The sequence below is a fragment of the Mustela putorius genome, unplaced genomic scaffold (assembly GCF_011764305.1).
Source record: "Mustela putorius furo isolate JIRA1106 unplaced genomic scaffold, ASM1176430v1.1 tig00000275_pilon_pilon_pilon, whole genome shotgun sequence".
Classification (NCBI taxonomy): domain Eukaryota; kingdom Metazoa; phylum Chordata; class Mammalia; order Carnivora; family Mustelidae; genus Mustela; species Mustela putorius.
The window spans coordinates 7118459-7136344 of NW_025421341.1; the positions used below are offsets into that span (position 1 = coordinate 7118459).

General features: G+C 48.5%; 1 protein-coding gene across 1 annotated transcript in view; it reads left to right on the top strand.

The window, feature by feature from the left end:
- CASP10 (caspase 10) overlaps positions 1 to 4885 on the top strand; it is a 29602-nt gene extending 24717 nt beyond the window's left edge. The window contains exons 8-9 of the mRNA XM_045078552.1: positions 351 to 843; positions 4593 to 4885. Coding sequence (XP_044934487.1) covers positions 351 to 843; positions 4593 to 4740 — 641 coding nt within the window. The 3' untranslated portion in view covers positions 4741 to 4885. The remainder of the gene's footprint in view (positions 1 to 350; positions 844 to 4592) is intronic.
- The last annotated feature ends 13001 nt before the right edge of the window (positions 4886 to 17886 follow it).

The following is a 17886-nucleotide window of genomic DNA, read 5'->3' on the forward strand; positions in this document are numbered from 1 at the left end:
CATGGTGTGTCTGCTGGAGAAAACCTTTTTGAGCCCTGGCTCCTCCACGAACCCCTTGGTGACTGTGGGAGAATCCCGGGCCTTGGCTTCCTTATCTGGGACATAGGGTGAAACCCGTGCTTCTGCTTACTCTCAGGACCATTGCAGTAGCCCCATGGGTACTATAAAGGGGCAGGTGGTAAGTTGTAAAATTTTACTCTTATGGAAACAAAAAACTCCAAGCTTCAGGCTCTTTGCTGTGCAGTTTTATAAAACTACCCACATTGTTTTGTCCCTTCGTTTTATTTCATTCCACTCGATTTCATTTCATCATTTCCCCTTTCTCTCCTCTTTTTTTCTTTTTTTAACAGAGCACTTGAAGCATGTGTTTGAGTGGCTTGGGTTCAGCGTATGTGTGTATGACAATGTGACCAAAGGACGTCTGGACGAGGTTCTGCAGGAATACAAGAGCCATCCAGGCCATGCTGACGGAGACTGCTTTGTGTTCTGTGTTCTGAGCCATGGGGAATACGGAGCTGTCTACTCTTCGGATGAGATCCTCGTTCCCATTCAGGAGATCACGTCTCACTTCACAGCCCAGAAATGTCCCAGTCTGGCTCATAAGCCCAAACTCTTTTTCATCCAGGCCTGCCAGGGGGAAGAGATACAACCTCCTGTATACATTGAAGCAGATGCTGTAAATCCTGAGCATGTGGCCCCTTCCCTTCAGAAGAGTATTCCCAATGAGGCAGACTTTCTTCTTGGCCTGGCCACTGTCCCTGGCTACAAGGCCCTTCGGCATATGGTGGACGGCAGCTGGTATATCCAGTCTCTGTGTCATCATCTGAAGAGCTTGGTCCCAAGGTGAGAGTTCGGAGTTGTTCCATCCACTTACCTCTTTATCTGTCCATTCGTCTGTCTATTCACACACCCACCCATGCAGCCATCCATCTGTCCATCCATTGATCCACTCATCATCCATCATCCATTCATCCATCTGTCCATCCATTCATCCATGCGTCCATCCAAACATCTGTCCATCCAACAAACCTGGCTTGAGCACCAGCATATAACTGGAAAGGAAGATACAGAATTAAAAAAAAAAAAACCAAAAAATAAAAAATATAGTCCCTGCCCTCAAGTTGCTCACGGTCTAGAGGGATAGAAAGAATAAATGGGGGGAAGAGCCTTCCCTGTGGCCAATGCACATTCTAAAGCATAGGTGTTACCGGGACACACAGAACTAGGACCTCACCCAGATTTGAAGGATCAGAGAAAGCTTCTAGAGATGACAGGTACCTAACTGGGATGAGAGGCATGCTGGGCAGAGGGAACAGTGTGAGTAAAAGCAGGAGGGTCTTTCATTTGTTCGTTTGTGAGTGACTCATCTCTACTGAGTGCCTCCGTGTTGCCTTCTGCATTATAATACCTTTGATCTGCCGCCACTCTGACAGCTTTCCTTCTGGGTCTGCCCCGTGTTTCCTACCTGCTACTCTGGAAATGGACCTTCACTGTGGTTTAGCACCTGGACCCTATTCTTTCTCTCTATAGTACTTGGCAGCTTAAGCTGTCCCTGGAAGCTGCTTTGTCGCAGCACGCCACACATCCTGGTCTCGTGTGGCCCTTGGAGCTCATACTCAGTATGCCTAGTCCTGCGTTGATCTGCTCGACCCTCCCCAGCAGCCTCCTGCTCCTGAATCTCTATTTCTAGGAACGGTCACCGTGCTCTTTTGGGAATTCGGAACTAGAAACTCAGAATTGGAATCTTTTTTTTCTTTAATATTTTATTTATTTATTTGACAGAGATCACAAGTAGGCAGAGAGGCAGGCAGAGAGAGAGGGGGAAGCAGGCTCCCCGCTGAGCAGAGAGCCCAATGTGGGGCTCGATCCCAGGACCCTGGGATCATGACCCGAGCCGAAGGCAGAGGCTTAACCCCCTGAGCCACCCAGGCGCCCCTCAGAATTGGAATCTTGACTCACCTTTAGTCTTTCTTTCTTCTTTGCTCTGCCCTCCATCCCCACCATAGTCACTGAAGACCAATGTCCTGTGACTTCAGGGACAGGGCAGTATTTATCAAGGTCTTACTATATGCCTACTCTACTGGGTACTGAGCTAGGAACTTGGGGTACGGTTATGAACGAGGGAGACAGACTCTCTTCATGGAGCTTACTGTCTGCTGAGAGGAACAGAGATAATGAAAACCTAAGTGAGGGAGGGGCCCCTGGGTGGCTCAGTGGGTAAAGCAACCGACTCTTGGTCTCAGCTCAGGTCGTGATTTCAGGGTCACGGGATGGAGCCCCGTGCTGGGCTCCGTGCTGAGTGGGGAGTCTGCTTCAGACTCTCTCTCCTTCTGCCCCTTCCTCTCTTTTCTCTCTCAAATAAATAAAAGAAAAATTCTTAAAAAAAAAAGGAAGGCAATGACTATTTAAATTAATAAGATAACTTCAGGAAGGGATATCTGCTGTGGAGAAAGCAGAGAAGATAAGATGGAGAATGGAGTAGCGAGCTTCTTGAGCAAGGCTGCTTTTTTTTTTTTTAATTAAAAATTTTTTTTTATAAACATATAATATATTTTAATCCCCAGGGGTACAGGTCTGTGAATCGCCACTTCACAGCACTCACCACAGCACATACCCTCCCCAATGTCCATAACTCCACCCCCTTCTCCCAAACCCCCTCCCCCCAGCAACCCTCAGTTTGTTTTGTGAGATTAAGAGTCACTTATGGTTTGTCTCCCTCCCAATCCCATCTTGTTTCATTGATTCTTCTCCTACCCACTTAAGCCCCCATGTTGCATCACCACTTCCTCATATCAGGGAGATCATATGATAGTTGTCTTTCTCTGTTGAGCAAGGCTTCTTGGTAGAGGTGATCTTTTTTTTTTTTTTTTTTTAAGATTTTATTTATTGATTTGACAGAGATCACAATAATCACAGGCAGAGAGGCAGGAAGGGAAGCAGGCTCCCCGCTGAGCAGAGAGCCTGATGCGGGGCTCGATCCCAGGACCCTGGGATCATGACCTGAGCCCAAGGCAGAGGCTTTAACCCTCTGAGCCACCCAGGTGCCCCGGTAGAGGTGATCTTGTAAGTGAGACCGAGTGACAGGAAGGAGTCAGCCGCAGAACGAGTCAGGGAGGGGGGCCCAGCTGGTGGGAGACCGGATGTGAGGACTGAGAACAGGGCAGGGCCTGCATTCCCACCTGAAAGTAGCGATTGTGCGAGAAGTAGTAGTAATACTAATGACAGTAAAAAGGATGGTCAGTGGCGTGTTGTGGCCAGGGTTCTATGTGCTGGAAATCACCCCGTTTCTTCTCATGCAGCACCTAAAATGGGTCCTGTCAGAGTCCGTAGTTTAGAGCTGGGAACACTGAGGCACGGGGAATGTAGCGTGAGGTAAGCCGCCTTGCCTGCGGCCGCGCAGTCACCAAGGGATGGAGCCATGATTCACCCCTGAGCTCTATCTCCAGAGCCTGTGCTTTGCTTCCAGGGATACGAATGGCCCAGCCCTGGAACATTTTGGGAAACGCTAAATATCCTACAAGCCCAGGCTCAAAAGCCACCTCCTCTGGGGTGTCTCCTCCTCCCAGCAGGAAGTGGGCCTTTTCCTCTGAACTTGTAGTGGAACTTTTTAAAAAGATTTTATTTATTTATTTGTGTGTGGGGGGGCATGAAAAGAGGGAGGGGCAGAGGGAGAAGGAGAGAGAAATCTAAGCAGACTCCCCACTGAGCAGGTAGCCCAATGGGGTACTCGATCCTGGGGCCCTGGGATCATGACCTGAGCCAAAGGCAGACGTTTAACTGACTGAGCCACCCAGGCCCCCCCAGAGAGGGCATTCTTAATAGTGGGGTCTCTCTCTATCACCCGCCTATCCATCCTTATGTCTGTCTATCTATCTATCTATCTATCTATCTATCTTTCTAACATCTATCTACGTATCATCTATCTCTCTCTATATATCCACCAGCTTGGAGGAGAAATGTGGAAAAATACATATAACTATATACAGACTTCCTCTGTGGACCAAGTGCCTTAAAATGTAGTATGTGAGGCACCTGGCTGGCTCAATGAGAGGTACATGAAACTCTTGATCTCAAGGCCATGAGTTCAACCCCCTCATTGGGTGTAGATTGCTGAAGAAAAAGAGAGACAAGAAAAAAAGGGCGCCTGAGTGACTCGGTTGGTTAAACATCTGCCTTTGACTCAAGTCATGATCCCAGGGTCCTGGGATCGAGCCCCACGTTGGGCTCCATACTCAGCAGAGAGCCTGCTTCTCCCTCTCCCTCTGCCTGTCGCTCCCCTGCGTGTGCTCTCTCTCTCTCTTTCTCCCTTTCCTTGCTTTCTCTCATAAATAAATAAAATCTTAAAGTATGAAAATGCAAGATGTGACTGTGATAGTGTTCTTAAATACTAAATGTAGAGCCGAAAACGTCATATAATTTAGCATTTCTTTTTTCAACTTTGAAATAGGCATTGCTTTATATGTGGCAGGGTGCCGGTTAGAATCTTGCCCTGTTAAGCTAGGAAGAAGCCCCATGCTTTAGGGTTCTTTCTAGGACCTTCCTAGGATGTGATTTCTCCTGATTGCAAATATTTTTTCCTTATCTGCCTGCAGAAATGAAGATATCTTGTCCATCCTCACCGTTGTCAACCGTGATGTGAGTCAAAAAGCAGACAGTAAAGGAAAATGGAAACAGATGCCCCAACCGGCCTTCACCCTACGGAAGAAGCTAGTATTCCCTGTGCCCCCGGAAAGACTTTAGTAAGAGAGAGTTCCCGTTGGCTCTTCGACTTGAAAGGAAGCTTGGGTCAGCCATTCCAGCCTCCTGCCCCTCACAGGAATCTGTGACAGACGGTGAGCTGACCTCTGTCTGTCATTCTAATAACTGGAAATACCCTATTTTCTGACGCGGCAAATTCTTTCTTTTCTTTTTTCTTTTTGACAAGCCTGAATGTTAGAACACTTTCTTTCTTGAAGCTTCGTATGGTAGTCTTGGGTTTAGTTGTGTGCCCTGAGAGAAGGCAGCTCAGCCTTGGTTTGTGCATCCGTGAGGGAAAAGGTGGAACCAGGTACATTTTAAGATTCCTTTGAGCTCCAAGAACCACCGTCCTTAGCCTTAGCTGAGCTCGGTAACTATGTACGTGACCACCCCCCCCCTTGTTATCCCCATGCGTCCCCTCTACATGGCCTTGTTTTGGACCCTGGATTATGGTAGAGAGCACGCACGGCTCTCCCCTTCCTAAGGCTCCTCTCCCGCACACCTGCCCAGGTGGAAATTTGGCCTGTACGATGCCCGTTTCCTGCTTTAGTGTAAGGAAGGTGTTCCTGCACGAGCTGTTGCCCTCGGCGTGGGTACAGGTTCGGCTCCACAGTGCTGACCGCCTGAATGAAGAGACACACACTCGACCACTCTGGGAGCAGAGACTCTACAGCGTGAGGTTAATCCCATGTTGGGCAGAATGTCTCGGATGCCAATGACAGAACCTTCACGTCAAACCGACTAAAGCAAAGAAGGGGATGGGTTCGTCTCATTCGTCAAAAAACACACAGATGCGTGGTGCCAGCTTCCTGTGAGGCTTGAATCTGGACTCAGTCTGCACTATCGTGAGTCCCTCTTAGCCGGGGTGTCTTGGTGGCTGAGCTGGGCTGACTGCGGTCAACAGCCCCTCCTCGTCACCCACGTGCTCTGTTCCTCTGGCCCAAAGGATGGAGGAGAGCAGCAGCCTGATGGTCCAAAGCTGTCCACGGGGGCTGTCATTCTCTCCTCAGTCAGAGACTTGTCTGGCTCTGCCTTGGAGCGTGTGGTTCTACTTAGAAGCCCTGATATTTTTTACATTAAGGTGTTGAATATCTTTATTTATGTGAACTTTTTTTTTCTTTTTCAATTTCAAGAGGAATTTCTTTTGCAGCTCCTGAAGGAGGGAGGGTGAATGTCCTCTCCGTGAGGCCTTTATTTCCAGACGAAGTTGGGGCCTCAGGAGGCCAAAGAGATTCACTACCGTCCCGGTTACTGTTTACAGGATCTGATTTCCCACTGGAGGGAACTGGGATGTCATGGGACCCAGCAGGGCTTTAGGGATGTTTCCTTGGATATGCAGAGGTTCGTGAAAGCTGTCAGGGAATGAGGACACATCACTCTCAGTGATGCCCGATTTTGTAGTGAATCCTGTGGAAGTCGCATTAATTTGTGGGGTATTTTCTGGGAGAAATAGTCACATAAGTTTTTTATACTTGTAATGACATGGACGGAGCAAATCATTACATGGATTTGAATGTAGCTTCGCCATGGAAAGGAGCCCAAATCAGATCAGAATGATCTTCCAGAACCAGTGTTCATACAAGTCAGAACTAACCGCTGGTGATTAATCTTTGCCCAGTTGAATAGATGCAGTTTTTAGCCATTTCATAAAACTCCACGAGTGAAGGATGGTGTGGTTCAAAACAAAAAGCCAAGAATCCGGACAGGGAAGCCTGGGGTTTCCCTTTGGTCTTGTGACCCCCTTGCTTGGAGACACTAAATCCAGCTGGTTTTTCGAGCCTTATCTATGAAGTAGAGACAAATGACCTATTTAAGATAGGGATTTAGGGGAATATATAATATTATGTGCAGTTGGCATGAGGTACATAGAAGACCTTCAGGTGACAGTAACATGAATAGAAACAGCAGAATCTGAATTCCTTTGCATCTAATTCCAGCTGAATCGTTGCAACAAGTCATTCTAGCAATCCCCACTGAGGTCCTCTGAGGGATACACTGGTTCTGCCCTCACTGATTCAGTGTCCCCAGCAGCAACAGGCCAGCTCTTGGCTCTGACCTCAGCTGGGAAAAACACCACTAAGGAACTCTCCTTCAGCAGCGACATTTGGGGTTTGATGCTGAGGTCCCCCCGGTCCCGTGGGTCTATTCCATATTTCTGTTGTGCTGGATCTTAGAGCCTAATGCAAGGTTAAATTCAGCCCACAAGTTGCTTTTCAGAGCTCTCCGGCAAGCCCTGAAGAGTCACTAGACGTTGATGATCGCAAATCAGATGGGCAGATGTGGACACCAGGAGCACCCCCATCCTTCAGGCGTTTCTCCTAAATGGAGTGTGTACACACTTGTCCCTTGTCTGTGTGTGTGTGTCTGTGTGTCGTGTGTCTGGGGATTTATAGCAAAACACAGGAGGGGATCTGGTCCCAGGTATATGGCAGTGGCTATAGACACAGTCTGCCCAGACATGGACGAATGAAATGCGCAGACTGAGTGAGGTCTTCGTACATTTTGCCTTGTTGTGATCACCCTAAGAGTGCTATAATTATTTTTTTCTCTCTTTTCTGTTATTTTTTTTCCCTTTCTCTCAAAAGTTTGGCTTCGACCAAACCAGATGAAGAACTTTCCAGATGTGGAAACTTTTTATAGAATCTTATGCAAGTGTTAGTTATTTAATAGTACTACCACTGGTGTTTATTATCAGAGATACTAGTCACCACAGCATCCTCTTGGCCTTTGCTGTGGGGCCTCACCATGCTCGTGGGCCTGTTTGATATCACCAGGGCTCCCCTTAGCCAGGGCTCAGGTAGTGCTAACAGGCAGCAGGTACAATGTGGTTACTGATCGTCAGAGCAGACACTGACTAGTATAACACTACGGGGGGTACCACTGAACAGCAGCCCTTCCAACAACCTGGTCTCCATGGTGGGAGACCAAATGAGAAGTTGACCTCGTTTTGTAGGTCACTTTTGTGCCATACTTGAGTCCTAAAATCTTCCTGGAACGATACCTTCTGAGTGAGTTAGTCATGTTCTTAGCCTGGAATTCTCAGGTCCTTGGAGGTTTGTGGATTTATTCTCAGGGTCTATGAGCCTTCCACCTGCCGTTTGAAATGCTCTAATTTCTTTTTGGTGATAATCTTCAGTTACTAGGTGGATCCTATCTCTTCTGTATGATCACTTTGTATTTTAGCACGGACAAATAACTTTTGTGCCCGCATCCCAGTGCCCCCAGAAACTGATGAACTTTACCTTCAACTCTCTAATGTATCATAGACTAGGGTTCAGGGCCAAAGGTCCTCAGACCTGTTGGCAGGTACCAGTAGTTAATCTGTCTGGAACAAGCTCCAGTCTATCCTCTCGAGCCATGACAGACACCTAGTCCACCATCCCTCTGACCCTGCTTAACTCAGTGGAGGGAACTCACACTACACGCAAAGCCATGGCTTTGGGAGTTTGGAAGGACCCTTGCTAGACAACCCACGGTCCAGGCTTCGGTGTCAAATGGAAGGATTTGGAATCGTGTCTATCTCCTGTTTTGCATCCTTGCCATCTGGTTTCACTGTGAGACCAGCCCTCATTGTCCTTTTCCCTATGTGATTTGAACCTGCTTATAACCTACTTAACAATCTTCCAATAAAGCACATGCTGCTTGTGACGAGCTACTTTGTTTCTGGTAGGGTCTGGCTCTCCTCACAAGTCTGTAGTTTGTCTTTAAGGATGTGGTAAGAATATCACATTTGTGGGCAAGACACATTTGTATCTTTCAACAGCAGCTACATTTCTGAAAATGAAATCCTTTTTTAAAAGTAGGAGGAGAAATTCCTTGTTTAGAGAAAGACTGATTTGCCAGTATAAACAACCACTTTGTAACATAACTTTTGCATATGTGAATTTTTAAAAGGATTTTTCCTCTGTTGAAATTTTGAAATCATATGAATTTTTACTCTTTAAATCTATTTTTGTACAAGCGATATCTTTACATTGCCCAAAGAGAATACAAAAGAGGTTTTCAGGATAACTTTTGCCTGCATTTCTGTCCACCAAATGCCCACTGCTCCCACCTCTGAATCCCAGAGATAATTGAAAGGATTTCTTAATGCAGATGCAAATACAGCACATACAAATACATGTGTATTTTAAAGTAAGCATTTCTTGAAACAAAGCACATACACTGTGAAACTCAGATCTCTCATTTGGTCTCATTTTAAATGATTCTGTGAGATGCCTGGAAATATTTGTACAACCCTACTACAATGGGAATAACTGTGAGGTTTGTGAATGGTTCCTTGTAAATAGTAGTAATTGTGTGGCCAATAAATAAAGGGATTTGTTTTCCTTTTTACCTTTGAGTAGTATCTTTGATTCGTACATTGGTAGTAACATATGCACATTGTGGAGTATCTGGAAAGCAGAAGAACACTCAAAGAAGAGTTAATTCATTTATGATTCCATTTTGGCGTACACTTTCCCATGATCTCACTCTGCATTTGTCCCCAAGCTTCCCCACCACCTTTCAATCAGCCACCACCATGTCCTTCCAGTGCTGCATCCAGTAAACCCTGTCATTACCAGTATCTGTACCTCCACCCACAACCTCAGCTGCAGACATTTTTCACAGCTACCTGCTGTCATTCCATCTCACTTTTTTTTTTTTAAAGATTTTATTTATTATTTATTTGATAGACAGAGATCACAAGTAGGCAGAGAAGCAGGCAGAGAGAGAGGAGGAATCAGGCTCCCTGCTGAGCAGGGAGCCCGATGCGGGACTCGATCCCAGGACCCTGAGATCATGACCTGAGCTGAAGGCAGAGGCTTTAACCACTGAGCCACCCAGGCGCCCCCCCCCCCATCTCACTTTCTCTAGGACCCTGCCCCCAACAGTCTTCAGGGCCCCTGGGACCTCTGTTAGTCCATCGATCCTATCTGCCATTTCTCCAATGTCAACACCACCGCTCACTACTTCCCTTCCTCTTTATCCAACCGGAGTCCCAGGTGTCCTCATTCAACTCTGTCACTCCCACCTTGACACCCTTGCCTTTCCTGCAATCCTCCTCGTGGGCCAGGATCCAAGCTCTGGGTGATCTCATATGCCTGCTCACCCCCAGTTTGTGCTAGAATTCCTGGTTGAGGTTGGTGTAAAAAATGTAAGTGTTGCAGACCAGTTTCATTGAAAACCAATGACCATAGACTTCAAACAGGCTTTCGGTGGTTCTCAGCAATCCTGTAACATTTCCTGGTTATGTCCCCCTCTGCTTCCTCCGTCTGTTTGACACTTTCTTTAGAGGAATTTTCAGACCTCTGTCACCCTCCATTCACCTCACTTTACGTTGACGGTCTCAGTGGCTTCACTAAGGGAGATAATCTTTTTTTTTTTTTTAATTTGACAGAGAGAGAGATCACAAGTAGGCGGGGGCGGGGGGCGGGGAAGCAGACTTCCTGCTGAGCAGAGAGCCTGATGCGGGGCTCGATCCCAGGACCTGAGATCATGACTGAGCTGACAGCAGAGGCTTAACCCACTGAGCCACTCAGGCGCCCCATAAGGGAGGGAACCGGATAGGAGTCCACCTTCCACCACCGAGCTTTTGATCGCACCCTGACCCTGTTTGCTGCCTGCTCCCCTGTCAACAGCGGCTGCACAGTCCAGTCTGTGCCTCTCCCAAGAGTCCGTGTTTCTGTCACGTGCAGGACTGTCGCACCCCGCCCACTCGAGGACGCCACTCTCAGAGGCCTCCCTCCCTTTCCTGCTCTATCAACTCTCCCTTCTTGCCCAAATCCTTCCCCTCAGCGCCCAAAATATGCTGGAGCTTCTCTTCCTTCAGAGCCAAAATGAAAACAGAACCCAAACCCCTGAATCGTGCAGATCTTGTGTCACGTGCTCAGAATCAGACCCGGAGCGGAGGATTCGTGTGCGAGCGACGCGTGCAGGAATGGCTCTCGGGTCAAAGGGAGCGAGAAAACCGGGCTCCCAACCTCCCTCAGCCCTCCGGCCCTCGGCCCACCTCCCAGGTGGGAGACCTCAAACTTTCAGGCCCTTCCCGTGGTCTTGATATAGTTTTGAGATATAAGTGAGGTTCGGTGCGGTGAGGTCCAGAGCCAACAGCCAAGAAAGAATTCTTGAGACGTCTTTGGTGCAAAATGGTGGTTTTATGAAAGCCCGGGGACAGGACCTGCAGGCAGAGAGAGCTGTCCGGGGGTTGTGAGGGGAATTGGGGGACATAAGGAAGAGGGAGGTTTTCAAAATAAGTTTTGTAAGCTAAAGAGGACCTACAAGATATTCGAGGCCTTGTCAGGTTAGGGCTGTTTCCCCTCTAGTGAAGTATTAACCCTAAGACAGCTGGAGTTTCCCGGAGGAATGTGGTACCCTATCCCGGGTCCTTGTCAGTGGGCTGCTGTTTATGAGGAAATTTTATTCTATTTACATTTCCATCTACCTTTGTTCCCACATCACTGTGGATGTGATGAGGGAGCAGGAGGCAAGCTGAGGACAGAGCAGAAGCGGATGCCCCACAACCCCCTCCCCCAGATGGGATACCTGTGACATTCCTCAGACTCCTGGCTGCCCTGAAGACAAGGAAAGGAAAAACAAATAACGTATACAGATCACAATCCTGCACTCACGAGTCTCCCGCAGGTTACAGATGTCTTAGCAATCTGCAGGAACAAAGCACTTCTACCAATAGCGGAGCTTCCAGAAGGAAATGTAGGTGCAAGGAAATGTCCGCATAACCTGCAGCCCATTGGCAGATACTTGAAGTGGGCGGGGCAGAGTGTAAGGTTCTGCCAGGAACCTCCCCAACCTTCTTCCTGTTACTGCCTTGCTAGAGGGAAAAACAACCTTAACTTGACAATGGCAAGGCCTCCGGGTATCCTGGGAGTCTTCTTTAGCATAGAAAAATCCTTTTAAAACTCCCCTTTTCCTTAGTAGAGTGTGAGCTCACCAACCCCATAGTATATAATCCACCCCCCCCCCAACCCCCGGACCCAGCTCTCTCTGCCCATGGGTCCTGTCCCCGGGCTTTGATAAACCACCATTTTGCTCCAAAGACGTCTCAAGAATTCTTTCTTGGCCCTGGGCTCTGGGCCACATGCTACCGATCCTCACCTATGCTCCAAAACCCCATCAGGTGGGTGGGTGATGTTAGGGCTCCAGGAAATTGAGTCTGTGGGTCTCTGGAAATTAGGCTCCGGATAAGAATGCTGTTCTCTTCTAAATCACTAAGACCTTTTGTAAACTGAGGGAGACCCCTGTCTCATGGGACTGGGATCCCTCTCAGTTAATCATTGGGTTTTCCCGCCCCTTAGCTTTAGGGCAGCCAGGAGCGCCCGAGGAATGTCACACATGTCCCACCTGGGGGGGGGATGGGAGGTGGTTTGCAGGGTGTCAGCTGGTGCGCTGTGCTCAGCTTGCCTCCTGCTCCCCGATCACCTTCTAAAGGTGGGACCCTTCGGAAGCAAAACCCTCTACAGTCCAGCAAGTCGGCCAGACTGGCTGGCAGGTGGGATGGAGTCAGGGGAGGCAGAGGGGGCTTAAGATGGATCAGAAGAGACCTGCGTGAAGCAGGACCGCACCCCTGGGGACCCCATATCCTCACCCCCCCAGCCTCAGCCTCATCCAGCTTTGGCAGGGGGTGGGCGACGTTTACATTGGAGGCACACACCGTCTATGTCGAAACAGAAATACCAACACCATTGTCCTCTCCTACCCTGGCTTTGGAATGGCCTGAAAGGCCAGGTTAGGAGGCATCACAACGGGCTTCCCTACCTGCAGGCTTGCTTCCTTTTCCAGAACAGACAGGCGGCAACGATGGCTCTAAAAGGCGGACGCCCGTTCCTGCCTTGGCAACACGAATTCTATTGCTGCCACAGAAATAACCACCACCAAAAACACAGACGGGCACAGGGTGGCAGAAACTCCGTGTGCAGCTCCAGGCTATATCGGGTCGTCCTACATTTCTGCTTATCCGACCACCTGAAATCATCCCGGTCCCTCTGCCGGCGCCCACCTGGACCTTCAGCTCCGGCCACCCGTCGAGAAGACCCCGAGCCAGGTTTGGCGGGCTGTTTCTCGCTGCCGCCCAATTAGCAGCTTCAGCCCTTGGCTCTAGTCGCCTGCCAATGCTGAAAATAAATGGCTGTGGGAGAGTGACAGAGAGGTGTTCCTGGGCCCATTGTATGGATCAGAAAATCAAGGCTCAGAGAAGCGAAGCAAGAAACAAGATCATGCGACTCGAAATGTGGAAGAACCAAACTTGAACTCCCTGTGACTGATCTCCACGTCCCGGGGCCTGTCGTTCCTGTCTGTGCCACGCCGCTCTTGTGAATACTTCCTGAGAGACAGGGGGCAGGCCTGTGAGAGTCGTCGGCACCCCATCTCGGGTCTTGGAGACGGGAGCCTGTCCTCTCTGCTTGAGAAATGTGCAGGAGAAGACAATTTTATCAACAGTTTCGGGCCTGTAAAAAAAATGGGTTTGGCCTAAGTTAAAGATTACGATCAAATATTAAAAGAGCTCTATAACTTACAAGAAAGCTGATTCATTCTTCCAGTAATCGAAAGCACAGCTGCGTGTAGATGTTAGGCGGGTCCAACCTCCTCGGGCTCCGGCACTGTCCCTCCGTGGGATGAGTGCACTCAGCAAGCTTCCCCACCTCTTTCGGTGCGTGTTTGGTCCGAGGTTATAATATCTGGGAAGGACAAGGAAGTGAATTCAGTGGCAGTCACAGAACACATGTCGGGGCCTGAACAGACAGATCTCAACCACTTCCTTGCCTCAGTCGGCCTTTGCGCAGATGTCTCGACACCCCCTCCCCTACAGGCAGGGAAGTGGTTGATGTCAAGTTTTTTCCAGAGGCCTGCTCCTCTGGCCACCCACTAGCCGCAGGACCTGCGATCTGCTGTGCCCCAGAGCAAGACACGTGCCCGGCCCTTTGCCAGGATCGCCTGTCTGTTGTGGACCGTGGTTAGAGAATCTCAAACCTGTCACCCTTCTTCCCTCTTACTGCTCACACTTTTGTTTCATGGGTCTATGTGTTTATTGCATTTCCTCTTTTAAAAACTCCATTTTTTAAAAAATTGGGGAATATAATACAAGCCTGTAGTAAAACATTTATGCAGTGCAGAAGGATACACAGGGAAAAGTCGATTTCACACGGATCCCCGTCCCCCAAATCCTCAGTTCCTTCCGCAGAGGTCATTGTTGTTGTTTTACAATTCTGTGTAAGTAATCTCAGCACCGCATAGGGGGCTCCACCTCACGACCCTGAGATCCAGAGTCGCATGGTCTTCCGGCTGACCCAGCCAGGTGCCCCCGACACTGTTTCCAGTGTGTGGAGTATCCTACAGAGATACTTTTTTCTTACACGAACACATATGTGTCCTTCTCTCATTTCACCCTTCCCAAATGCTAGCAGACTGTTCTGCGCTTGGGTTTTTAAATTTAAGATAGCTCAGAGAGCCTCTTCTATATCCGAACACATAGGTCTCCTTGTTCCTTTTTACGGCTGCCTGTGTGCCATTACAGGCACGTCAGGGCCATCGAAAGAGCCCCCTGCTGACGGGCTTTTAGGGATCGCAGACTTCGTGAGGGTGGGAACGCGATCTTACCCTTCCTTTGTTTCCTATGCTCCACCCTAAAATAGTGCTCTGCCAGAATTCTTCAGTAATTAAAACACAGACCACAAACACATTCATTCATGAAACTGGGGGGACAGCCCTTATTCATTCTTAGCTCTGAGCTCTGCATTTGCAGCTTTGCTGCACTAGAAATATGCTAGTTCCTGTTCAGCTTTCTCACTGGCCACACGGTCAACTAACAGGTACCTGGCTCTGCCTGGTCTCAAGTGGTTCGAGAATGTGCAGAGGCAAGGAATGTCCCTGCCCTCTGGGAAATTGTAATCTGGTTCGGGAGAGAAGAAAGGCAACTTTTTGGCAAAAATGACATAACAAAATGACCAAGAAAGGATACATACATTTAAAAAACTGTATTAGGACAACGGATTCTCCATCATCCAGAAAATGAAATTAGATGCGTACCTCAGACCATACACGAAACTCAAAATACACAAAACTCCAAAAATATAAATGTTAAAATAAAACTATAAAGGCATTAAGAGACATATAGGCAAAAAAAAGACCAGAGGTTTCTCTAAGCAATACACAGAAGCTGGAAGTCACAAAGGAAAAGACATACATTTGACTACATCAAAGTGTAAAACTGCCACAAAAACTGCTTTAAAAGAGAGACAATAACCATCGGGAAGACGAGAAAGCTGCCCATTGTATCCTAATAACTAAAAAGGATACTATAAGCTATATAGTTTATGGCTTATAAACTATAAGCCATATATATACTGACATAAATATTCAGAGTTCAGAGACAGAAACCACACTTGTAATTTAAAATAAAAAATTTAATAGGAAGCATTATTAACCAGTAAAAGAAAGTCAACTACCAAAAGTAAATCCCTTTAGGGCTGCAGGAGAGTACCGCTGGAAGGAACACATTTGGGAGACTCCTCCCCACCCCACTAAGGCTGGGAGTCAGAACTGGTTGAGGACGTGGCCATTCCCACGCGGGCCAGGGGTCCTCCGTCGCGTGCAAACGCAGGCTGGTGAGCAGGCTTCCTGCTGGCGCGCTGACAAAAATTCCCGGGAGCGAGCCCCTCTGGGTCTTCTGCAAGCTGCTGCAACTGTGCCTTAGAAGCAGGAAGAAAATCATGCTGAACTTGGACAAGAAGCCCTTCCTCTGCTCTCTAGTGTTCTCTAGGAGCAACACCGAAGCTTGTACCCGCCGGCGAAGGCGCCATTTTCGCCGGGTGTGGCTGCAGGGTCACCAAGCAGGTGGCAGGAGAATGGCTTTGGAGCTGAGAGGCAGTGCATGGACTGATTCTGGCATGGTATACTGACCCTGCTTTTGCCAACAAAATAGCATATATGATTTATGCGCCTGTTCACACTTCTTATGTATTTACTCTGTACACCAGGGGTTGTTCTAAGTCCTTTGCATGTATTAACTTATTGATTTTTGCAATAACCCTCAAATTCCTCAAAGGAATTAATAGTAACCATTAATGTTAATATCAGGACACAGAAGTGCCAAGCTGTGAATGTGACCTGCCCAAGGTCACACGACTGGTATGTGGCCGATCAAGAATCGTGATGGCTTTTGCGACGTTTGAAACCAGAGGATATTATGCTGAGTGAAATAAGTCAATCGGAGAAAGACAACTAACATATGATCTCCCTGATATGAGGAAGTTGAGAGGCAACATGGGGGGGTTGGGGGGTAGGAAAAGAATGAATGAAACAAGATGGGATGGGGAGGGAGACAAACCGTAAGAGACTCTTAATCTCACAAAACAAACTGAGGGCTGCTGGGGGGAGGGGGTAGGGAGAGGGTGGTTGGGTTATGGACATTGGGGAGGGTATGTGCTATGGTGAGTGCTGTGAAGTGTGTAAACCCGGTGATTCACAGACCTGTACCCTTGGGGCTAATAGTACATTATATGCTAATAAAAAAAAAGAATCGTGATGGCTTTAGAGGGAGAGATACAGATGCAGAGAATCAGAATAATAGTGTGAGCTCTCAAGTCCGTATTGAAGAGGTCAAGGGAAGATGCTTTTATTCATTCATTCATTCATTCATTCGTTCGTTCATTTATTCATTTATTTATTTACTCATTTATTTTTATCAGTGCTTCAGTACATAGCTACAGTGATAAATGACTGCTTTTTCTTTTTGTATATGTGAGTGGGCTTCTTCGGGGAGTGGGCTATTTTCCAAAGAAACAAAAATAACTGATAAACGACAACTGTGCCGGCAAGCAGAGAGAACTCTCGGTGGGAGGAGGGCCTTCCTGGCACGGCCTGAGCCAAGTCACACAGTTCCAGCCACGTGACGTCAGGTCTGATCCGGGCTGGTTACCCACCCCGAGCCCTCCGCCCTCCTCCTCTCCACAGCTTCTGGGGGAAAAGGTGGCTAGTAGCTGCCTGCGGGATGCCGGAGGGCAAAGGAATGAGCATTTCTGGGGCATCTGCTCTCTGAGAGGCAATATATGCAAACACCACAGACGCTGCTTTTCTCACCACGCCCTCCCCAACACGCAGCAACCTCACGGAGAAGTCATTGTTATTCCTATTTTTAAAAAGGATTTTATTTATTCATTTGCGAGAGAGAGAGTGAGCGAGCACAAGCTGGGGGAGAGGCGGGGGAGAGAAGCAGCAGATTCCTTGCTGAGCTGGGAGCCTGAGGTGGGGCTCCATCCGGGCATCCTGGTCTCATGACCAGCCCTGGCTGAGTCCACCAGCCGGACGCAGATGCTTAACCAGAGGGACAACCCAGGTGCCCCATTAATCCCCATTTTCCACAGGAAAAGAATGAGGCAGAGTGAAGCAAAAGAACACATCTGGGGGTGGGGGCCTGGGTGGCTCAGTGGTTTAAGCCTCTGCCTTCAGCTCAGGTCATGATCTCGGGGTTCTGGGATGGAGCCCCACATCGGGCTCTCTGCCTGCCTCTCTGCCTACTTGTGATCTCTATCAAATAAATAAATAAAAATCTTAAAAAAAAAAAAAAAAAGAACATATCAGGATCCTCAGCAAGACAAGGTCAAGGTTGGATTCCAGATCTAGGTCTGATTCCAAAGTCCTCGCTGAGTCCACCACACCCAGCTGCTTCCCAGATGGTGAAAGAGAGGCCCCTTTCTCTAACCACCTGCTTCGAGAACCCTGATCCTGGTGGGCAACTAGCAACCTTAGATCCTTCCCCAGAGAGGGCGGGTACAGGGGACAGTGTTAGGAGAGAGCCCAGCTGAAATGCAGGTACATACTGGCTTTCAACTCACTTTTAACCCTCTCTCTCTAGGAGTGGTCCCTTTCAGACTGTGGGACTGGGCCTGGGCAGCCAAGCACAGCTGGCACTTGAACCTTGGGACCCCTGGGATGAGCATGGAAATTCCAAGTGGGCTTAAGAGAAGCGGCAGGCACTGCTGCCCGATGGGCTGATGGAGAAAGGTGTCCGTCGGGACCCACCCACTCTCTGACTCACTGGGGTCCGCCACGGTTACCCACTGGCTGGGAATGCTTGGAGGGGGCGCGAGTTAGCCACATTCTTGATACCTTGTCAGGGAGCTCACGCAGCGTTCCCTTCTAGCTTGCGGCCTG